The sequence below is a fragment of the Schistocerca nitens genome, chromosome 4, assembly GCF_023898315.1.
Source record: "Schistocerca nitens isolate TAMUIC-IGC-003100 chromosome 4, iqSchNite1.1, whole genome shotgun sequence".
Taxonomy (NCBI): domain Eukaryota; kingdom Metazoa; phylum Arthropoda; class Insecta; order Orthoptera; family Acrididae; genus Schistocerca; species Schistocerca nitens.
Window position 1 is genome coordinate 778,242,830 of NC_064617.1, and position 25,076 is coordinate 778,267,905.

Consider the following 25,076-nt stretch of genomic DNA (forward strand, 5'->3'; position numbering starts at 1 on the left):
ATTCTCTATGTCCTCTCTGCGCTCAATCTGAACAGACTGTCACTCTCTGGCAACAAAATCCTCCCTCACATCTAGCCCACCTATGAGATTTAACGCCCTCCTCCATATCCCTTTCCTATTTCAGGACTTCACTCTCTCATCATCATCCCCCCCCCCCCCCCCCCGCCCTTTACTTCTCATTCTTGATGATGGCCTGGCCCCAGTCCTGAGAGTCTGCACCCCGAGTCCCAAGTTTCCCTAACCAACCATCCTATTATCAAACAGTCCTCCTGTGTATTGCCGGTCTACAGTGTCCAAAGAGCAGAATATTTCGGCGATCAGACGTGTTAGGTGCGGCGACGAACTGAGCTGTTGTGCCCATTGGACACTACGGAACGGCAGTATACCTGTGGCCCGTTCTATCAACAAATACGCCTTGAGGAACTGAAGAATTACAGCCATCCTATTACATTATACCTGTACCCACAACCCATCGCACGTGATGCACATATCTCCATAAAAATTTAACCCCACCAAAGTACAATTTCTCGTTTTTTTTTTCCTCATTGCTCCCCTCCCAGCAAGGAGTAGTGAACTAAAATATAATGCAGGCCACAGATTACTTTTAATTTTCTCGCAATTAATCATCAGTTCGTATGTCATATTTTCTTGTCCTAGTCTATGGAATATGGAATATTCGTAGTTTATATAAAACAGGCTCCGTAATCAGTCTAGTCAAGGAAATCAAAAGATATAAGATGGATCCTGCCGCTTTGCAGGAAGTCCGTTGGGAGGATACTGGTACCCTAGATATCGAGAAGTACACAATCTTTTATGGAGGCTTTGAGACAGGACACAAACTGGGTATGGTATTTTGTGTCAGTAAGGCTCTAGCTGCTAATGTATCTGGGTTTTAGGCTGTGAGACCTAGAATAACAGTTCTAACAATAGACGTAGAGAGATGTAAAATATCGTTTGTGAATTGCCATACACCCACAGAAGAAAGTACATCCCTTGTGAAGGATGAATTCTACGCGGAACTGGAAGTATTCATAAATGGCACCCCAAATAATAATTGTTAAGTCCTACTGTGAGGCATGAATGCTAAAGTTGGAAGAGAGAACGTATTCCAGTCAACAACCGGAAGACATAGTCTTCATGAACTTATCAATGACGATGGCATCAGATTCATAACCTTTGCAGCACAAATTTCCAAAGGAAGAATATACTAAAGGAACTTGGGTATCGCCAGATGGTAAAACACATAATCAGATAGACCACATTGCAGTAGATATCAAAGTAAAGAACTAGATGAGGGATGTAAAGACAGCAAGGTGTGCAGAGTGTGGGAGTGATCATTTCCTCGTAAACAGCTGGCTAAAAGTACAACCCAAAGTCAAAGTCAGAAACAACCTTACAAAAGTTGTACACTACCATATCGATTCGCTGAAAGATAACACAAAGAAAGAAGAATTTCAGCTCCAGCTAAGCAACTGCTTTGAAAATCTGCAGGAAGAGGTTTCACAAGAGAACCCAGATGAAATGTGTAAAGAAGGCAAGGGTGCTGTAAATGATGTGGCTAATGTAGTCATCAAGAAGCGGATCAGAGGCAAAAAGAGTTGGTTTGGGAATGAACGCATTAAGGGCCGGCCAGTATGGCCGAGCGGTTCTAGGCGCTTCAGTCCGGAACCGCGCTGCTGCTGCAGTCACAGGTTCGAATCCTGCCTCGGGCATGGATGTGTGTGATGCTCTTAGGTTATTTAGGTTTAAGTAGTTCTAACTCTAAGGGACTGATGACCTCGGATGTTAAGTCCCATACTGCTCAGGGCCATTTTTTTGAATGAATTAAGGCATTAGCCAAGAGAAGAGAAACCAAGGAGAGCCGGTGACAACGGGCTGATTTTGTGCAAGGGAAAGCACAGTTCAAAGAAGTTCGGAGAACGACTCAAGCAACCCTGAGAAGAGGAAAGAGAATGTACGTTAATGGACTGATAGATGAGGCTCAACAAGATTACTTGGGGAAAGAGGAGCGAAAGATGTACCAGAAAGTAAAATTCCTCAAGAAGGGATATCAAAGCCGCCAAAAATTCATTAAGGACAATAATGGGAGCATACTCGCCATTTCCCCCCCATGAACCATGGACCTTGCCGTTGGTGGGGAGGCTTGCGTGCCTCAGCGATACAGATAGCCGTACCGTAGGTACAACCACAACGGAGGGGTATCTGTTGAGAGGCCAGACAAACGTGTGGTTCCTGAAGAGGGGCAGCAGCCTTTTCAGTAGTTGCAAGGGCAACAGTCTGGATGATTGACTGATCTGGCCTTGTAACAATAACCAAAACGGCCTTGCTGTGCTGGTACTGCAAACGGCTGAAAGCAAGGGGAAACTACGGCCGTAATTTTTCCCGAGGGCATGCAGCTTTACTGTATGATTAAATGATGATGGCGTCCTCTTGGGTAAAATATTCCGGAGGTAAAATAGTCCCCCATTCGGATCTGCGGGCGGGGACTACTCAAGAGGATGTCGTTATCAGGAGAAAGAAAACTGGCGTTCTACGGATCGGAGCGTGGAATGTCAGATCCCTTAATCGGGCAGGTAGGTTAAAAAATTTAAAAAGGGAAATGGATAGGTTAAAGTTAGATATAGTGGGAATTAGTGAAGATCGGTGGCAGGAGGAACAAGATTTCTGGTCAGGTGACTACAGGGTTATCAACACAAAGTCAAATAGGGATAATGCAGGAGTAGGCGTAATAATGAATAGGAAAATAGGAATGCGGGTAAGCTATTACAAACAGCATAGTGAACGCATTATTGTGGCCAAGAAAGATGCGAAGCCCACACCTACTACAGTAGTACAAGTTTATATGCCAACTAGCTCTGCAGATGACGAAGAAATTGAAGAAATGTATGATGAAATAAAAGAAATTATTCAGATAGTGAAGGGAGACGAAAATTTAATAGTCATGGGTGACTGGAATTCGAGTGTAGGAAAAGGGAGAGAAGGAAACGTAGTAGGTGAATATGGATTGGGGCTAATGAATGAAAGAGGAAGCCGCCTGGTAGAATTTTGCACAGAGCACAACTTAATCATAGCTAACACTTGGTTTAAGAATCATGATAGAAGGTTGTATACATGGAAGAACCCTGGAGATACTAAAAGGTATCAGATAGATTATATAATGGTAAGACAGAGATTTAGGAACCAGGTTTTAAATTGTAATACATTTCCAGGGGCAAATGTGGACTCTGACCACAATCTATTGATTACGATCTGTAGATTAAAACTGAAGAAACTGCAAAAAGGTGGGAATTTACGGAGATGGGACCTGGATAAACTGAAAGAACCAGAGGTTGTACAGAGTTTCAAGGAGAGCATAAGGGAACAATTGACAGGAATGGGGGAAAGAAATACAGTAGAAGAATGGGTAGCTTTGAGGGATGAAGTAGTGAAGGCAGCAGAGGATCAAATAGGTAAAAAGACGAGGGCTAGTAGAAATCCTTGGGTAACAGAAGAAATATTGAATTTAATTGATGAAAGGAGAAAATATAAAAATGCAGTAAATGAAGCAGGCAAAAAGGAATACAAACGTCTCAAAAATGAGATCGACAGGAAGTGCAACTAAGCAGGGATGGCTAGAGGACAAATGTAAGGATGTAGAGGCTTTTCTCACTAGGGGTAAGATAGATACTGCCTACAGGAAAATTAAATAGACCTTTGGAGATAAGAGAACCACTTGTATGAACATCAAGAGCTCCATGGAAACCCAGTTCTAAGCAAAGAAAGGAAAGCAGAAAGGTGGAAGGAGTATATAGAGGGTCTATACAAGGGCGATGTACTTGAGGGCAATATTATGGAAATGGAATAGGATGTAGATGAAGATGAAATGGGAGATAAGATACTGCGTGAAGAGTTTGACAGAGCACTGAAAGACCTGAGTCGAAACAAGGCCCCCGGAGTAGACAACATTCCATTGGAACTACTGACGGCCTTGGGAGAGCCAGTCCCATCTGGTGAGCAAGATGTATGAAACAGGTGAAATACCCTCAGACTTCAAGAAGAATATAATAATTCCAATCCCAAAGAAAGCAGGTGTTGACAGATGTGAAAATTACCGGACAATCTGTTTAATAAGCCACAGCTGCAAAATACTAACACGAATTCTTTACAGACGAATGGAAAAACTAGTAGAAGCCGGCCTCGGGGAAGATCAGTTTGGATTCCGTAGAAATACTGGAACACGTGAGGCAATACTGACCTTACGACTTATCTTAGAAGAAAGATTAAGGAAAGGCAAACCTACGTTTCTAGCATTTGTAGACTTAGAGAAAGCTTTTGACAATGTTGACTGGAATACTCTCTTTCAAATTCTGAAGGTGGCAGGGGTAAAATACAGGGAGCGAAAGGCTATTTACAATTTGTACAGAAACCAGATGGCAGTTATAAGAGTCGAGGGACATGAATGGGAAGCAGCGGTTGGGAAGGGAGTAAGACAGGGTTGTAGCCTCTCCCCGATGTTGTTCAATCTGTATATTGAGCAAGCAGTAAAGAAAACAAAAGAAAAATTCGGAGTAGGTATTAAAATCCATGGAGAAGAAATAAAAACTTTGAGGTTCGCCGATGACATTGTAATTCTGTCAGAGACAGCAAAGGACTTGGAAGAGCAGTTGAACGGAATGGATGGTGTCTTGAAGGGAGGATATAAGATGAACATCAACAAAAGCGAAACGAGGATAATGGAATGTAGTCAAATTAAATCAGGTGATGTTGAGGGTATTAGATTAGGAAATGAGACACTTAAAGTAGTAAAGGAGTTTTGCTATTTGGGGAGCAAAATAACTGATGATGGTCGAAGTAGAGAGGATATAAAATGTAGACTGGCAATGGCAAGGAAAGCGTTTCTGAAGAAGAGAAATTTGTTAACATCGAGTATAGATTTAAGTGTCAGGAAGTCATTTCTGAAAGTATTTGTATGGAGTGTAGCCATGTATGGAAGTGAAACATGGACGGTAAATAGTTTGGACAAGAAGAGAATAGAAGGTTGCGCAATGTGGTGCTACAGAAGAATGCTGAAGATTAGATGGGTAGATCACATAACTAATGAGGAAGTATTGAATAGGATTGGGGAGAAGAGAAGATTGTGGCACAACTTGACCAGAAGAAGGGATCGGTTGGTAGGACATGTTCTGAGGCATCAAGGGATCACCAATTTAGTATTGGAGGGCATCGTGGAGGGAAAAAATCGTAGGGGGAGACCAAGAGATGAATACACTAAGCAGATTCAGAAGGATGTAGGTTGCAGTAGGTACTGGGAGATGAAGAAGCTTGCACAGGATAGAGTAGCATGGAGAGCTGCATCAAACCAGTCTCAGGACTGAAGACCACAACAACAACACTCGCCATTTATCTTGACATTTCTGGAAGGTGGAAACAGTAGTTCAGGAAACTCCTCAACTATGATGAACCTAAAGATCTGTTTGAATTTCAATTTCCTGGCATTGCTGATTAAGACTATATAAAAAAAAAATGGCTCTGAGCACTATGGGACTTAACATCTATGGTCATCAGTCCCCTAGAACTTAGAACTACTTAAACCTAACTAACCTAAGGACAGCACACAACACCCAGCCATCACGAGGCAGAGCAAATCCCTGACCCCGCCGGGAGATTAAGACTATCCTCCACCCACACTGGAGTAAATAAAGAATCGAATAGGGAAGCTAAAGAGGACAAAAACCCAAGAGATGATGGAATCCAGGTAGAAATTATTCAAGCTGGAGGGGAGGGACTCCACAAGAAAATTCACCAATTAATCAAGGGGATCTGGAATTTGGAGGATATCCCAGAAGATTGGTAGACAGCTGTCATATGCACTATACACAAGAAAGGTAACAAAATGAACTGTACTAACCACAGAGGAATCGCCCTACTGAATGTTTGCTACAAGATCTTGTCCAACTCTATACTGGATAGAGTATAGTCATTTGCAGAAGAGGTGATTGGTGAATATCAGAGGGGATTCAGAAAGAGCCATTCAACTGTCGACAACATCTTTGTGTTGCGACAGCTCACCGAAAACTTGTGGGACTATGGCGAAGAACTTCAAGTGCTCTTCATAGATTTTAAGAAGGCGTATGACTGCGTCCACTTGGAGAGCTTGAGGAACTGCCTAACGGAGTTTGGAAAACGTAAAAACTCGTCAGCCAAGTTGGAATCTGTCTCACTGTCTCACTGATTCAAAAGGCAAAGTGAAGCTCGGGAACCAACTCACGGATAGCTTTAACATAAACACAGGGTTGAGACAAGGAAATGGTGTGTCCCCGGTATTGTTCAACCTGACACTTGAAAAGATAATGAGAGAAGTCTCTCGTAAAAGCTTCGAGTGTATAGAAGTAGAGGGTGAGAAAATCACATATCTCGAGTTTGCTGATGATGTGGCCCTGTTGTCCAGATCTAAGGAGGAACTTATGCGGATGAGTGAAAGCGTGGAGGCGCAAGCAAGCAAAACTGGACTCCTTGTGAATGAATCAAAGACGGAATATCTGGTGATGAGCAGGACCCATGCTTATTCAAGAGACCCACTCGAGCCTTTGATAGTCGGAAACCGATCCTACAAAAGGGTTCGTGAATTTAAATATCTGGAGGTAATATTTACAGAAGACGCAGCATATGAAGCAGAAATCAAAGCGAGGATCCAAGCCGCCAAGCGATCATACTTTGGTATCAGTCTTGCATCGCGTGGTCTCTCGAGGAATTGCAAACTACAGCCGTATAAAACAATGATTCAACCCATAGTACTGTATGGTTGTGAAACTTGGAGAGTCCGGAAGAAAGACTTGAAGAATCTTCTTGATTTTGACCGGAAAGTCTTAAGGAAGATCTTTGTTCTGGTACAATATGAGATCACTGGAGGATGGAGTCTCAGACATATTTGTGAACTAGACGAAATGTACAATAGACCAAATATTGTAGGACTGATGAGAACCAAGCGCCTAGTATGGGCAGGACATGTAACTCGGATGGGTAAATGCCGATGGCCTTTGAAAGCTATGGATTTTACTCCGGTGTGGAAGACGCCCTCTAGGAAGACCAAAGAAGAGATGGAGGAATGGAATCCATGAGTACTTGCTACAGACTGGAGGCAAAACACAGAACCCAGTGGCGGAGGAACCTTATGGCAGCGCACTGTCCTCTGGGCCTGAACGCGTAAAGTAAAGTAATTAAGTAGATATTTTCTGTGTGTACTTTTAAATGATTCTTTACAAACGAATGGAAAAACTGGTAGAAGCCGACCTCGGGGAAGATTAGTTTGGATTCCGTAGAAATGTTGGAACACGTGAGGCAATACTGACCCTACGGCTTATCTTAGAAGAAAGATTAAGGAAAGGCAAACCTACATTTCTAGCATTTGTAGACTTAGAGAAAGCTTTTGACAATGTTGACTGGAATACTCTCTTTCAAATTCTGAAGGTTGCAGGGGTAAATTACAGGGAGCGAAAGGCTATTTGCAATTTGTATAGAAAACAGATGGCAGTTATAAGGGTCGAGGGACATGAAAGGGAAGCAGTGGTTGGGAAGGGAGTGACACAGGGTTGTAGCCTCTTCCCGATGTTATTCAATCTGTATATTGAGCAAGCAGTAAAGGAAACAAAATAAAAGTTCTGAGTAGGCATTAAAATTCATGGAGAAGAAATAAAAACTTTAAAGTTCGCCGATGACATTGTAATTCTGTCAGAAACAGCAAAGGACCCGGGAGAGCAGCTGAACGGAATGGACAGTGTCTTGAAAGGAGGATGAACATCAACAAAAGCATAACGAGGATAATGAAATTTAGTCGAGTTAACTCGGGTGATGCTGAGGGAATTAGATTAGGAAATGAGACACTTAAAGTAGTGAAGGAGTTTTGCTATCTGGGGAGCAAAATAACTGATGATGGTCGAAGTAGAGAGGATATAAAACGTAGACTGGCAATGGCAAGGAAAGCGTTTCTGAAGAAGAGAAATTTGTTAACATCGAGTATTGATTTAAGTCTCAGGACGTCGTTTCTGAAAGTATTTTTATGGAGTGTAGCCATGTATGGAAGTGAAACATGGACGATAAATAGTTTAGACAAGAAGAGAATAGAAGCTTTCGAAATGTGGTGTTACAGAAGAATGCTGCAGATTAGATGGGTAGATCACATAACTAATGAGGAGGTATTGAATAGAATTGGGGAGAAGAGGAGTTTGTGGCACAACTTGACTAGAAGAAGGGATCGGTTGGTAGGACATGTTCTGAGGCATCGAGGGATCACCAATTTAGTACTGGAGGGCAGCGTGGAGGGTAAAAATCGTAGAGGGAGACCAATAAATGAATACACTAAGCATATTCAGAAGGATGTAGGCTGCAGTAGGTACTGGGAGATGAAGAAGCTTGCACAGGATAGAGTAGCATGGAGAGCTGCATCAAACCAATCTCAGAACTGAAGACAACAACAACAATTTTAAATGCCACCAATAAAAAGAATCTTTTAAAAACATTTTTGTGTATAATATATCCATTTAAAATTTTGATTTCAATATATTTATTTATTACATTCTTTTGGCTGAAGAGAAGAATACTGTTCTGTTGCCAGGCCACCCCCGATCCACTGGGACAAGGTAATGAAATAAGACTAATGGAATATTAGTGATTACCTGTAATATGTTTTACGTTTGCCCATCGTGCCTGGACACCTTTGCGTCTTGTTTTCTTTCATGTCAACTACCACTTGAAAATGGCGTAACAGTCGAAATGAGCCAGTACTGGACACTAAACTATAATTGCAGCTGATGGCGAAAATTTTGTCATTTGTCATAGCAGATAGGTGATAAAATACGAGAGACCGTAGAGCACAAAACCTGGAGGGGGAGACAGAGTCTGCGTTAAGTGACAATCTGAGATGAAAATTTTGCATACGAGAGGAAGTCGTGGTTGGCCGCAGTCAAACCTGTCATGATACTGATGACGATGTTGTTGTTGTTGTGGTCTTCAGTTCTGAGACTGGTTTGATGCAGCTCTCCATGCTACTCTATCCTGTGCAACCTTCTTCATCTCCCGGTACCTACTGCAACCTACACCCTTTTGAATCTGCTTAGTGTATTCATCTCTTGGTCTCCCTCTACGAATTTTACCCTCCACTAAAGTGGTGATCCCTTGATGCCTCAAAACATGTCCTGCCAACCGATCCCTTCTCCTCGTCAAGTTGTGCCAGAAACTTCTCTTCTCCCAACAATAAAATACATCGACAGAAGGCTCCAGAGAATGTAGTGGTGCATACCGGCGTGAATAGAGTCAGACCTTGGTTCCACCTCCGTGATCAGGAAACGTTTCTGCTCTCACTACGCAACATGGCTGCATATAAAATGTGTAAGGCGGTGAGGCGCTGACCTGAGTGTGGTTGGCCGTCGCGCGAGCTCGGCGCGCTGGGCGCCCTGCAGCCTCTTGAAGCGCGCTCGCAGCTCAGACTCGCGCACGAGCAGGTCCCCCTCCGTACGCAGGCTAGTGCGCCTGCGCAGAAGTGGCGCGCGCGCCGGCGACCCGTGGCACACGTACTGCGACGCTTGCTCCGTAGACGCCTGCAACATAGACCCGCCCGCTGCACTCAGACGGCTAAACCTGCCGCGCACGGTAGTCACTCTGCTCCTACTATTTGGCGGTAGACTCTGCAGGCGATGCAGCTGCTTCAGAAAACAGACAAGCTGGATTTTAAGACATTCTCATACAATGCTGCGGCACAACACTTGCTAGCTAGATTCGAGTGTCAACACAGTACTCTGCGAAAGAGGCAAGCGAATGTTTATTATTAGCAGCTGCAAGCTCTGTCAATTTCAGCAATGTGTGCAGCGGTGCATGCTTTTCCCTAGTGTTGACTGTCCAGTATTAAGGCGTCAATGAGATTTTAATAAAGTATGTATTGCAGAAACAGTAGCTGTTATCTAGCTACAGTATACGTGGAGAAACGATTAGTGTAATTGTTAAAGCTATAGCTGTGACTACAAATAAAATTACGTGTTCCACTAAATAGTACGAAATACTGTGCCAAGAATGAAAGCATTAATAGCAACGCTAATGCGACCTGTGTAATAACAAAGACTATTTACTTAAGCACATTTCATATATAGTGTAGTGCTTTAAAACCAATGGTGCATATTACTCGTAGCTTCATCTTACTCGTTTTATAATTTACTTGGCTATTAAATACCGACAGTCACTTCCCGACCTCCAGTCACGATACTGACAAAAATTTAAAAAACTCGCCCACACAGCAGAAGAACTAATACCTTACCAGATTTTGAGTCTGATATTTGAGGATAATTCTTAGGCTAAAACCATTTGAAAATTCTCTGACATTGACACAAATATTATACAGAAGTACAAGTTGTAAGTTCTTTGCATCACTGTTTCACAAGGATGCTCTAGTTCATTTTCCTTACCTCCCACCCTATTGTGAAAGGGAAAGTAGAATGATTTAAATGGATTCTTCAGAGTACCTATAATCCATTATATTATATATTAATATAAATTTCGTCATTCGTATTTTCATTGGTGACAAAGTCTGGTGAACGTTCATCATATGAAATATAGCCCCATGCTTGCCCTTTGCATGCAAAGTGGCTCTACATAAAAGAAACAAGATTTACTCACATTACTAAGGGACTGTTTGCCGAGGCATATTTGTGTATCATTGTTTTTCGATCTTGAACCCTTCACTTTCGCTGTACCACATTTCGTCAAAATCGGCAAACCTGGCGAGAATGTACGACAGAAATGTTCTTTTACTTCACCTGTAAATATTATGTACAAAGGGCTGACCATAAAGGATACAGAAGTGATGCTGCAAACTTGTAAACCTATATACAGGGTGGTTCATTGATAGTGACCAGGCCAAATATCTCACGAAATAAGCATCAAACGAAAAAACTACAAAGACGAAACTCGTCTAGCTTGAAGAGGGAAACCAGATGGCGCTATGGTTGGCCCGCTAGATGGCGCTGCCATACGTCAAACGCATATCAACTGCGTTTTTTTAAAATAGGAACACCCATGTTTTATTACATATTCGTGTAGTATGTAAAGAAATATGAATGTTTTAGTTGGACCACTTTTTTCGCTTTGCGACAGATGGCGCTGTAATAGTCACAAACGTATAAGTACGTGGTATCACGTAACATTCCGCCAGTGCGGACGGTATTTGCTTCGTGATACCTTACCCGTGTTAAAATGGACCGTTTACCAATTGCGGAAAAGGTCGATATCGTGTTGATGTACGACTAATGTGATCAAAATGCCCAACGCGCGTATGCTATGTAAGCTGCTCGGTATCCTGGACGACATCATCCAAGTGTCCGGACCGTTCGCCGGATAGTTACGTAATTTAAGGAAACAGGAAGTGTTCGGCCACATGTAAAACGTCAACCACGACCTGCAACAAATGATGATACCCAATTAGGTGTCTTAGCTGCTGTCGCGGCGAATCCGCACATCAGTATCAGACAAATTGCTTGAAAATCGGCGTTGAGAATGCTACATCAACAACGATTGCACCCGTACCATATTTTTATGCGCCAGAAATTTCATGTCGACGACTTTGTACGTCGTGTACAGTTCTGCCACTGGGCACAAGAGAAATTACGGGACGATGACAGATTTTTTGCGCGTTCTATTTAGCGACGAAGCGTCATTCACCAACAGCGGTAACGTAAACCGGCACAATATGCACTATTGGGCAACGGAAAATCCACAATTGCTGCGACAAGTGGAACATCAGCGACCTTGGCGGGTTAATGTATGGTGCGGCTTTATGGGAGGAAGGATAATTGGCCCCCATTTTATCGATGGCAATCTAAATGGTGCAATGTATGCTGATTTCCTACGTAATGTTCTACCGATGTTACTACAAGATGTTTCGCTGCTTGACAGAATGGCGATGTACTTCCAACATTATGGATGTCCGGCACATAGCTCGCGTGCGGTTGAAGCGGTATTGAATAAGATATTTCATGACAGGTTGATTGATCGTCGAAGCACAATACCATGGACCGCACGTTCATCGTGCCCCGGATTTCTTTCTGTGGGGAAAGTTGAAGAATATTTGCTATCGTGATCCACCGACAACGCCTGACAACATGCGTCAGCGCATTGTCAATGCATGTGCGAACATTACGGAGGGCGAACTACTCGCTGTTGAGAGGAATGTCGTTACACGTATTGCCAAATGCATTGCGGCTGACGGGTTGAGCATTTATTTCATTAATGTGGTATTTACAGGTAATCACGCTGTAACAGCATGCGTTCTCAGAAATGATAAGTTCACAAAGGTACCTGTATCACACTGTAAAAACCGAAATAATATGTTAAAACGTATCTACGTTCTGTATTTTAATTTAAAAAACCTGCCTGTTACCAACTGTTCGTCTAAAATTGAGAGCCATATGTTTGTGACTGTTACAGCGCCATGTATCACAAAGCGAAAAAAGTGGTCCAACTAAAACATTCTATTTCTTTACGTACTTCACGAATATGTAATAAAAATGGGGGTTCCTATTTTTTAAAAAGCAGGTGATATCCGTTTGACCTATGGCAGCGCCATCTAGCGGGCAAACCATAGCGCCATCTGGTTTCCCCCTTCAAGCTAGACAAGTTTCGTTGTTCGTAGTTTTTTGTTTGACGGTTATTTCGTGAGATATTTGGCCCGGTCACCATCAATGGATCACCCTGTATAAAGAAGGAGTGTCCCACAAATGTTGCGACAGGCTTTGAGGGGTTGTAGAGGGTGTCTTGGGGAACAAATTGAGGACAGGATCCGTTGTCGAGTAGCGTCACTGAACGACACTACAGAGCGTCGACGTTACAGGCGCCGGCGCCTGCCACTAAGCCACCCCTTCGGCCTTAATGCTCTGAAGAACTGTACGCGGAACCTCTTGCACTTTTGTTTGTTACTCAGTGATTGCGACTCACTGTCACGGTGGAGAAGATGGAGCTAGTTGCTGCGTAGAGAGGCCTTGTCTCTTATGAATACGAAGCTCTGTTGCTTTGGTGGATGACAGTTTCGGACACGGGTTTCTACACGCAGTTTATTTTTCTTACGGAAGTCTCTAAAATCTACAATTTTTCCCGTATACAGGACAAAAATAAACTGCAGGTGGAAACTCATGTCCGAAGCTGTCATCCACCAAGGCAACAGGGTATTGCATTCATAGGAGCTAGGCCCGCCTACGAAGCAGCTACATTTACCTTCTCCACCGGCGATCGTGGCCGTCTACATCTACACGTACATCTACATTTATACTCAGCAAGGCACCCAACGGTGTGTGGCGAGGGCACTTTACGTGCCACTGTCATTACCTCCCTTTCCTGTTCCAGTCGCGTATGGTTCGCGGGAAGAACGACTGCCGGAAAGCCTCCGTGCGCGCTCGAATGTCTCTAATTTTAAATTCGTGATCTCCTCGGGAGGTATAAGTAGGGAGAAGCAATATATTCGAGACCTCATCCAGAAACGCACCCTCTCGAAACCTGGACAGCAAGGTACACCGCGATGCAGAGCGCCTCTCTTGCAGAGTCTGCCATTTGAGTTTGCTAAACATCTCCATAACGCTATCACGCTCAGTCGCGATCACTAAATAATAAACAACAATTCGAGACGTTTCACCTGCTGTCCGTCATTGTAGAAAGTAACGTTTGTTGCCGAAGGGATGGACTAGTGGCATACGTTGATGCCTATAAGTTGGACGTTCTGTAGCGTCGTTGGATGACTTTTCTGGACACGGGTTCCTATCATCGGTTTGTTCCTCAAGACAGGGTCTATGGGCCCTCGAAGTTTTTCTGGGACATCCTGTATGTAATGGGGGTGGGGGAGGCGGGGTGGCGGGGCGGAGGATCGGGGAGAGCGGGGAGGGACATAAGAAGAAAAGAAAGTAGTAGCGTGCATTTCGCTTCAGTGTTCTTTAGTTGCGATCTTTCTGTAGACAACAGCATCTTCAATGAACAGACGCACGGACTCTCCAACTTTATCCACTAGATCATTAAAATAAATTGTAAACCGTAGCGCCACATAACATTTCCTTGTGTTACTCCCGAAATAACCTTTACATTTCTCCCTTTTGCTGCGTTAAGAACGACAAATGCAGCCAATCATTTTACAGTGGTTCGGCACATTTTAATAAGTGTGACATTTTTGGCTTAAAAAGTTTACATTGAACATTGAAAGCGGATGTGAGTGTGTAGCAAATGTAATACTAAGAGAAAAGCAGTACCGCAGAAGGTAAATTGACAAAGCTGCAGCAAAATGAAACGGTGCACAACAACGCTACGTTTCCACTGATCTCGTGCCCAGCGCAGCGACCAACAGTTTACAGAGGTGTGACGAAGCGGCAGCAGAGGTAGAGACTTGTAGTGCTGGCCTACGACTCGGCAGCAGCGGCGCGTGCAGAAGCGACCCCCGGTGGCGCGGCGTGCCTATGGGCGGTGCACCGTGCGGCAGGCTGGCCGACCTCCATGAGGGCGTCGGCGGGCGGCGCCAGCTGCGAGCAGGCGGCCGGCCGGCAGCGCCGCGGCCGCTGCCGCGGGAAGGCGACGAAGCGGTCGCGGTACTCCGCCGAGAAGGCAGCCTCGCCCTCGAGCCGCAGCAGGTCGCGCGGCCGCCGCGCGTGCCGGGCGTGCTCCTCGCGCTACAACACACGCAGCCCCTGGGAGACACGTCCGCTTAAACAGCAGTGGCGTTCTCGCAGCACTTACATACTTCTGTGGACCTATTATCACGGATGAAAGGAGAGCTGACAACGATAACTGAGAGGTCTGTTAGCACTTTTTCCGATACTCTGCGTACTGCTATGTGAATTGAAGGAGGAGGGAGGAGAACGAAAGGAAAGGGAAGGAAATAATGATATCAGCTGCTTCGGGACGTTATGCAGAATCAGTGGTGACGAAAGAATACGTGTGCCGAACCGTGACTTGAACACGGGATCTCCTGCTTATTGGGCAGTTGCGTTAACTACTGTGCCGAACATAGTTTTACCGTAGGTGCGCCGATTATCTCGGCACGCTAGCCCTCGGCTCACATTCCCACCTAGCGCCACCTGTCCGCAGTCCCTGCCCATCATCTCCATTCTCGCTAATTTTAGATTTCCGCTGAAGGTCAAACCTAAATGAGCACCCACACAGAAGGATTTGCTTTCATTGCCCTTCGAAGCAGATTAGTTGTAGATGAATGTGTGGTGCCTCTCCCCTTCAGTTTACATATTATGTATCACAGCTGCAGATGATACTGTGTGGTGTCTGTTCTTTCAGAAATGTCTGAAAGAATGGACACCAAGCATTCGTATATAATCTGTGAACTATTTTCTCTTATACTCCCCAACTCTGGTGTTCTCCTTCCTCTCCACCCGCGACTATTGCCACGCCTATATTGCTGTATACGTCCCTCTCTTCACCTCCACACCCTCTATATCCTTCAGGAGGGCAATTTCCAGCATTTTCCCCCTCCCAGGTGATGAAATTTGCCGTGACATCTACCAGCTGTAACATGGCCTTGTTCCCTCCCCCCTCCCCAGAGCCCCCCTTTCCCCTCCCCTCCTTCCCCCAGAGCGGTTTTTCCTATTTCCCCCCCTGAGTCTCTGCACTTCCTCCTCCACTATCACCACCCTTTCCCCCTTTCTTCCCTTGTCCCTCGTATCCCTACCCTTGGCAGATCGTCCCAGTTTGTTCTTCGTCATCAGTGTGCTATGTCAGTGTTGTGCTCGGTGCCGTTCTACAGTGATGTCAAGTGCTGTGGTTTTAATTGTGTGCCTGACTTGTACATACTTTTTCTGTCCATGATTGTTGTGTGCTACGCCACCCATCACAACTTTTATGCTTCGGCCGTGTTTTGCCTTGTGTTCTTTTAATCCTTACAGTGTGTGGCTCTTTCTTTTTTATTTATGTAGCCGGCTGCTTTGGCCGAGCGGTTTTAGGCGCTTCAGTTCGGAACCGTGCTGCTGCTATGGTTGCAGGTCGAATCCTGCCTCCGAATGGATGCGTGTGATGTCCTTGTGTTAGTTAGGTTTAAGTAGTCCTAAGTGTATGGGGCTGATGACCTCAGATACCTCTTAGAACCATTTGAACCATTTTTTTGTGTAAATTACTTTTTTAAATTTTTATCTACATTTTTACACTCACTCCCTTTTTCCCTTTTTTGTATGCTCTCTTTCATTATCTTACCCCTTTTTGTATCTATATATCGCCATATTTTGTCCTTTATGTTGTTTTAAATGTCTTCTGTTATATACTTAATATCTTTCAGCTGAAGAGCAGCGCCTATGCTGCTGCCAGCCCGCTCCAAGTGTGGAATTGAAATAGAATAAAGAAAAAAATTCTCTTATATCGCTGTTGTCGATGAACGGAGACGTACCCATGACAGAGACCGTGAACATCGTGGGTTTATTGATTCTACCGCAAGCAGCGATAACTACACCCAGTGACTAGAGAGCCCTTCGTTCTTGATCTGAAAAAGAAACTTGCAAAAACACTTAGATTTCCAATTATTGATTACAGGGAAGTTATGCTGCAACGACTTACTCAGGAAAGTTCACGGTGGCTGGAACTAGTTGTGAACGCTTATCTTCGATATATCTGTCACGTTCGACACCTAGATGATACACGAACGGAAAAAAAATTGCACCACTGAAAAATAATTTATATAGAGTAATGAAATTTCGGGAATACATTTGTCTAGGTAACATATTTAACTCATTAACATAGCAAGATCACAAGTTAATGTAAGCGGGAAATAAGCTACTGCAAATGTGAAACGCTGGTACACTAATAACCAGGGTAACCTCCAGAATTTGAACGCTAGCAGCAAACGTACATGCACTGTGTTGCACAGGTGGCGGATGTCACTCTGTGAGATTGAGTTCCACGCCTGATTCTCTTGGTCGGTTAATGCAGGAACTGTTAACGCTGTTTGTGGACGACGCTGGAGTTGTCGTCCGCTGATAATCCATATCTGCTCGATTGGAGACACATCTGGTGACCGAACAGGCAAGGCAACATGTCGAGTATGTTGGGTTTCAACAGCTGTACGTGTGCGAATATTATCCTCTTGGAAAACGCATCCGGGAATACTGTTCATGAACAGCTGCACAGCTCGTCACACCACCAGGCAGACAAACAGATTTACAGTCAGGGTGCGTAGGATAACCACGAGAGTGTTCCTGCCGTCACGTAAATCGCACCTCAGACCATAACGCCAGTGTAGATCCAGTGTGTCCAGCATGTAGACATGTTGTCTGCAGGCCCTCAACTAGCCGCCTTGTAACCAATACACGGCCATACCGGCACCGAGGCAGAACCAGCTATCATCAGAAAATACAACAGACCTCCACCCTGCCCTCAAAAGAGCTCTCGCTTGATACCATAAATTCGCAAATGGCGGCGGTTTGGGATCAGTGGAAGTCGCGCTAAACGGCGTCTGGTTCGGAGCTGTCCTTGGAAGTAACCAGTTTGCAACAGCTCGTTGTGTCGCTGTGACGCCAACTGCTGCTCAGATTGCTTCTGCAGATGCAAAACGATGCGCCAGAGCCATACACTGAAAACTATGATATTCCCTCTCGGTAGCGCGAAGTGACCCTTCTGAGCCTGGTCTTCTTGCGACCGTACATTCTCGTCACCACGGCTGCCAGCAAGCATGCACAGTGGCTACATTCCTGCTAAGTTTTTCTGCAGTATCGCAGAAGAAACATCCAGCTTCTCATAGCCGTATTAAACGACCTTATTCAAAGTGATTGGGGTGTTGACAGCGGCGTCTTTGTCCTCTTTAAGCTATTCTTGACTAAAATAAACTCAAAAGCTCCAGTCTCAAAGGTAACTAACGCTCACAACCTTTAAAGCGTATGTTTAAAGTAAACCTAATTTGCATGCTCATAGAGGCGCTAGTAGCGTCACTCTTACGCGACTGGCGTGAAATTTGAATAGACACAATCTTTCAGATGTAGAAACGTTCCTATCAACATTAGCTTACGTCGCACAACGCTTTCTTGGCTTTGCTATATTTTTTTCCGTCAGTGTATCTCATCTAGTTTTTGATCATATTTGACCGTAATACGCTTAGCTATACTGGTGGCGTGCAGGCAAGCGCAGAGATTTCCGTACACCCTATTCCCTCCATTGTCTTATCAACGTACACTGTCCGTCATATCTCTCCTCAACCTTAACGCTCTTGTCTGAACAACATGGCACAAACACTCGTTTCCATCAGAGAAAAGTCCTTTCTGTCCCACTTCGTCGCTCAGTCACTTTCTCGGTCCACTTTCTCAGCCTCTTTTCAGTAACAGTAATCCGACTTTTGGAGTAGTCTCCCTCATTGTATTAGCGAACTGAATGACACCTCCAGTTGCAAAAGACGGTTCATGACATATATACTGAAGGAACAATATTGACTGTCCCTGTATACTCTCATTTCCCCTTTACATCCGACTTTACAACCACATATTCCACATTTCCGATTGTTGTTAGCTGGTACAGTCTCCTTAAATTTCGTTTCCCCAGTATTCGCTATATTGGAAACTATCTGTTCCGTACACCTATAAATTCTTTTATATCTACTACTACTAATATTATTATTATTATTATTATTATTATTATTATTATTATTGGAAGCAACTGTAGTAGCAGCACTACCAGTATTACACACACCAAAAAAACTTTGCATCACCTCGTTTCCCAGAACTACTGAAGATAGACGTTGACTGTGGATATTGTATCACAGACACAGTCCCTTTGACTGTTCAGAGATGTCACTAAAACCGCCCAAAGATGTAAACAGCCATGAATGAGCAGCGCCTATTAGATGGAGGGAGCCCGACAGCCAATCAGTTCCAGTCACTCCACCAGGATGTAGGCACACGGCTCGTGTTGTCTGTAGTTCAACCATGCCTAGAACGTCAATAGCGCGGTTCGATCGTGTCCGCATTGTTACTTTGTGGCAGGAGGGGCTCTCAGCAAAGCGTCTCGGAGTGAACGAAAGCGATGTTGTTCGGACACGGAGGAGATACAAAGTGACAGGATCTGTCGGTGACAATCCTCGCTCAGGCCATCCAAAGGCTAATACTGCAGTGGATGCCGCTACAACGGATTATGGCTCGGAGGAACCCTGACAGCAACGTCACCATGTTGAATAATTTCGTGCAGCCACAGGACATCGTGTTACGACTCAAACTATGAGCAGTAGGCTGCATGATGCGCAACTTCATTCCCGACGTCCATGGCGAGGTCCATCTTTGCAACCACGACACCATCCAGCGCGGTGCAGATTGGCCCAACAATATGCCGAATGGACCTCTCAGGATTCGCATCACGTTCTCTTCACCGGTGAGTGTTGCATATGCCTTCAAAAGGACAATCGTAGGAGACGTGTCTGGAGGCAACGCGGTCAGGCTGAACGCCTTAGACACACTGTCCAGCCAGTGCAGCATGGTGAAAGTTCCCTGCTGTTTTTGGGTGGCATTATGTGGGGCCGACGTACAGCTCTGGTGGTCATGGAAGACGCCGTAACGGCTGTACGATACGTGAATGCCATCCTCCGACCAGTAGTGCAGCCATATCGGCAGTATATTAGTGTGGCATTCGTCTTCATGGACGACAATTCGCGCCCCCATCGTGCACACCTTTTGAATGACTATCTTCAGGATAATGACATCGCTCGACTAGAGTGACCAGCTCCAGACATGTACCCTATCGATCATACCTGGGATAGATTTAAAAGGGCTGCTTATGGACGACGTTACCCACCAACCACTATGAGGGACCGCCGTTGCGGAGTGGAACAATCTGGACCAACGGTGCCTTGATGAGCTTGTGGATAGTATGCCACGGCGAATAGAGGCATGCATCAATGCAAGAGGATGTACTACTGGTTATTAGCGGTACCAGTGTGTACAACAATCTGGAACACCACCTCTGAAGGTCACGCTGTATGGTGGTACAACATCCAATGCGTGGTTTTCATGAGCAATGAAAAAGGCCGAAATGATGTTTATGTTAATCTGTATTCAAATTGCCGGCCATGGTGGCCGTGCGGTTCTAGGCGCTCAGTCCGGAACCGCGTGACTGCTACGGTCGCAGGTTCGAATCCTGCCTCGGGCATGGATGTGTGTGATGTCCTTAGGTTAGTTAGGTTTAAGTAGTTCTAAGTTCTAGGGGACTGATGACCACAGATGTTAAGTCCCATAGTGCTCAGAGCCATTTGAACCATTTTTGTGCCCGCATCTCGTGGTCGTGCGGTAGCGTTCTCGCTTCCCACGCCCGGGTTCCCGGGTTCGATTCCCGGCGGGGTCAGGGATTTTCTCTGCCTCGTGATGGCTGGGTGTTGTGTGCTGTCCTTAGGTTAGTTAGGTTTAAGTAGTTCTAAGTTCTAGGGGACTTATGACCACAGCAGTTGAGTCCCATAGTGCTCAGAGCCATTTGAACCATTTTTGTATTCAAATTTTCTGTACACGTTCCGGAGCTCTCGGAACCGAGGTGACGCAAAACATTCTTTGATATGTGTAATTTAATAGTTCTTATTCAGTACCGCTTATTCACATTGTCTCATTGACACTCATATAATTTCGTTACTATTTGTTATATTACACTTATTGTTATTTCTTAGGTAACTATGATTGAAAAATTGGCACTACATATGTGAGATCCTAAACCGATGTAGCAGAGGGTCTGAAGGCCCTAATCTGAACAGTTTGAATAAATAAATACATAATGAAATAATTATACGGCTTGAAATGTAATTCCACGGACAGAATTTCAGAGGATGTTCCAGGCGAGCTTTCTGAGTATTTTAGTATACGAGATCCATGGTCTCCTGGGGCTAGTTATGGCGTTATTGAACTTCGTTTGGTTTCTTGCCCCATTTAGTTTTGTACCTGTACTGCCATGAAAATTGTGCAGAACAGTGCACATGTCGACGGTATGCATTGTTTGTCTTGTTTCCATTCGCTTACGGTACATGCTGTTGATAACACCACCACTCATTTTGCTCTCCACCTTCCAGCTTGCATTCAGTGCAGCTCGGTTCTGTGTTGGGTTTTATTTATTTATCGGCATAGTTGTACGTTGACAGTGATGTGCAGCTGTATGGACAGGCTTATTGATGACTGTTAACCATCTGGCAGTACCTACTGGGAGGTAGCAGGATAGAGTAGCATGGAGAGCTGCATCAAACCAGTCTCAGGACTGAGGACCACAACAACAACAACCACCTCCTATATGTGTTCACTGAACGCAGTGGAAGAGCGGCAGAGTAACGTTATTCTGAGCAGCTCCGGCAGTGACGGCAACTACAACACAGTGCATTCATTCGTCTGACGGTTGTTGCATTACTCTGTGTTTTTTTGTGTACGCTTTGGTTGTTGCTTATTATAAAACTTCTTTACTGGTGTGAAAATAGCTTCAAATTAACAAGGATACTTGCGGCAATAAACTGAAAAAATCATAATCGTGTTATTAGTCCATAAGGAGCCGTTGGCGACCGTGAATCCCTGTTACCGAAATACTCAAAAAGCGTCACAGAGCAACTCCTGGAAGTTTCTGCGCGGTGTTTTGGTTTAGAAAAACAGATGGTGAACATGTGAAGAATACGCTATTGATTGTTTATTGAACTATTGAGTCGTTACTAGATTAATAATGAATCACTGAGTACTGTTAACGCTCATAATGGTTGGAGTGCGTTTAGTGAATATGAAAACCATTTAAGCCACGTACATATTTCTGCTTTGAGGGCAGTTGAGGAGACAAATCAATATAATAATACGAACAGAGACTACGAATTAGGTACTGTAAGATATGTTTTTCGTGTGTAAAAATGAAACACCTTGCGCCACATAAGATGAAATCGTAAGAAATCCTCCATTTCCGACTGTCGACGTGCGTACAAAGGCGAAACAAAAAATAAACATATAACGTTTTTGCGATACCGGTCACGCATTCAATCTGAATGCCTTTCATCGCTAACTTTAGGAATAACAGCTTCTTCTGTGATCCGACATTGTTAAACCGTACGGGGTAACGAAATAAAATAACAAATATTACAAGAAAACAGTGTCTACTCTAAAATAAATACTGATGTATTACATTAGGCAATAAATCTGCAGATGTGGTGTGTCATGAAACCGTAACACATTGGAAAGCTGATACGTTCTGTAAAAAGTTATCATGCTGATGCTTACGATGAACAGTGCTACAGAAACAAATGATGTATGCGAAAAAATGTGCTCACACTTTTTCCACGCCAGCTATCAGCGGTAATACTCAAACCAAAATGAAGCTTGGTCTTCGGAATCGAAATAAAACTCGAATGGTATCTTACGTTATCAACAAAGAATGGAACATATTGGTTTCATAAAGCTTGATGGAATACAATTTGTTTCATTTATCCATGAGGCATTTCACATGTCTGTATCAATTTTAATTTATTTTTTTACAACCAGTACTTAACGTAAAAATATGTTTTATTAGAAAATTATGATTCAATATTTGTTTATCATTTCCATTTGATAATAAACAGAGAATTTAAACAAAAGTTGTTGTTACCAAAATTCAAACCAGAGACTCTTCGGTCAGCAAACTATGACGGAAACTCAGCTACCATCAGTTTTGGTACAAACTGTGATGTTTTTGTACTTAATCGTGCTATAAATTCTTCTAATCTCTAAAATGCTTTTTCCAACCTTTTTTTTAAAAAAAATTCAGTTGTACTGCTTTAGGAAATTTATTTGTACGGGGTTTGACCTACAAATCCTATAAGTATGGAGATACTCTGAGGAGGCCGTTCTGTAAGGTCCCCTTGTCAGGTAAAACCTCATATTTACGTTCAAAGGCGGGAAATATTTAGAGCCTGCTGTCTGACCAAAGGGCAAACACTTATCAGTGCACTATAAATCCGAAAATAACGCAGTATTCCAACATCGGAAAGCATTGAGAACATACGAATCTAGAGAGACCCTCGGGCAAAACATGGGGTCACAGTTGATCATCCACTCACGTGCGAGATTTCGCGGGCCGCTCTCTTTTCTGCCTGCCTCTGTATACAAGCTCACTGTCCGCTACCATTGGCCACGCAAGTCACCGCCGGGCAATTAAGAAAACGTCCATGTAAGCAGCCTCGGAGCGGGCAAAAGACTGTTCACTTCTGGCAGCCACATCCAGCACGTCGCCATAAACGACCGCCTTCTCACTGCTTCCACCACTCCACCAATCTGCCGACTTTTGCCCTATATGGACCTTTGACTCTGTCAGTAGTACTCGACTACAGGTCAAAGGCTCGTACACATTTTCTTTGAGTGTTAGTTCTACTCTGGCCTAAGTAGTATGGAATACTCTGGAACTTGCGCACTTTGTCAACACGCGTCATTGGTTGCATCATGCGACAGGCTTTGAACTTTTGGAACTTTAAATGTCAGTTTCTCCTACTTCGTTTATTTTCTGTGGACTTAAGTTTTTTTCAAGTTACGAGAATCTATTGATGTAACCTTTTGCGTACCAGTGGTTTCCGCCTGAAAGTCTAGGGTACAATGAGGTACTTCTACGAATGTAGTGATTGTAACAGTCACAGAAACAGAACTCGGCGCGGAGATCGTGCTATGTTGTTGTAGGGGATTTTGCCTTGTGTTCTTTTATAGTGATCATATTGAGAAGATAACTGAAAGTAAAAATAACGCAAATATGAGTTTGTACCACTGACGTTATGGGTGGCTTCCAAATGAAACCACACGAGCAGCATGTCTTTTCATATAAATTTATTGAATGTTAGGCCAATTTTTGCTTCTTATTTAGGTTTATAATTTATTTTAGCCACTATGAGTTCGTGAAAGTTTCGAGATGTTGGAATGTGTCTAGAAAAAATGCGAAATTGCCTTCAAATATATCTCATGAAGCAATGGAAAGTTGAAAAGTATATGTCCCAGTGGTTCGAAAGGGAAACCACAACTTTAAAATTATTGATTGTTTACTTTTTGCCAATTTCTTCTTGTATTCGTTGGTTACTATGATAATAAAGGTTTTGTGAAAAATTTTAAAATTATATTCCAAAATGAAACCAGCTTGTTAATTTAATTGATTTTTTACTTTTTGCCAATTTCCTCTCGTATTCATTGCTTACTATGATGATGATGATCAATGTTCTAAAAATTTTAAATTTAATTTTTTATGCATTGTTGGGACTCACATGATTAATTTCTGGAAAAATACACAGCATAGGGCTGTTGAACGATCCTTTAATAGTACTACAGGTTCCACAAAGCTGTAGTTGCATCTTCAAGTACATCTAAATAAAGATGAACAGCAGTTTTTGCTTTTTTAGACTGGCAAGAATCTAGGAAGCGGAAGCGGAGTATAACGTCACATACAAAGAAAGAACGGAACTGACAGAAGCAAATTTAAATGTAGAGGTCGGCTTACTTTTCTTTCTATCATTTGCAGGTATATGTTCAAATGTGTGTGAAATGTTATGGGACTTAACTGCTAAGGTCATAAGTCCCTAAGCTTACACACTACTTAACCTAAATTATCCTAAGGACAAACACACACACCCATGCCTGAGGGAGGACTCGAACCTCCGCCGGGACCAGCCGCACAGTCCATGACTGCAGTGCCGTAGACCGCTCGGCTAATCCCGCGCGGCTTTGCAGGTATAAGTTGAGCGCACTGGGCGTCCCATCATTCTTATTCAGGTTGCAATAATTCGTCAAATTAGCGACGAAAATAGAGAGTTAAAACAGGTGGAAGAAAGAAGACGACAGTAGAAGGAAGTCAGCTGTAAAAATAAGAACAAAATTGTAGAACCAGAGAAAAGGGGAGCTTACGAGCAAAATTAAACAGTAACGGTGATAAAAAAACAAGGTATAGTGAAAAGCACGAAAAAGGGCTTAGAATAATATTAGAATGAATAAAGGATCAGTTAAAAGATGCAAAATAAGACTTGTTACATTAAATTATTACCAGAACGAATCCGATACACTTCGGTGAGAACCGTCAGGTGCGAGTGGCTGTAGAATACTGAGCGCTTACGTGAGTAACAAATAAAGAGGCAGGTACGGCTTACCTGGAAGAGGCGG

At 43.7% G+C, this 25,076-nt stretch overlaps 1 protein-coding gene across 1 annotated transcript in view; it reads right to left on the minus strand.

The window, feature by feature from the left end:
• Nucleotides 1-25,076, minus strand: part of LOC126252563 (serine/arginine repetitive matrix protein 1-like) — a 191,459-nt gene that overhangs the window by 104,888 nt on the left and 61,495 nt on the right. Inside the window, exons 3-4 of the mRNA XM_049953463.1 lie at nt 14,551-14,663; nt 9,385-9,612 (exon numbers count right to left, since the gene is read on the minus strand). Of these exons, the coding sequence (XP_049809420.1) occupies nt 9,385-9,612; nt 14,551-14,663 (341 nt within the window). The remainder of the gene's footprint in view (nt 1-9,384; nt 9,613-14,550; nt 14,664-25,076) is intronic.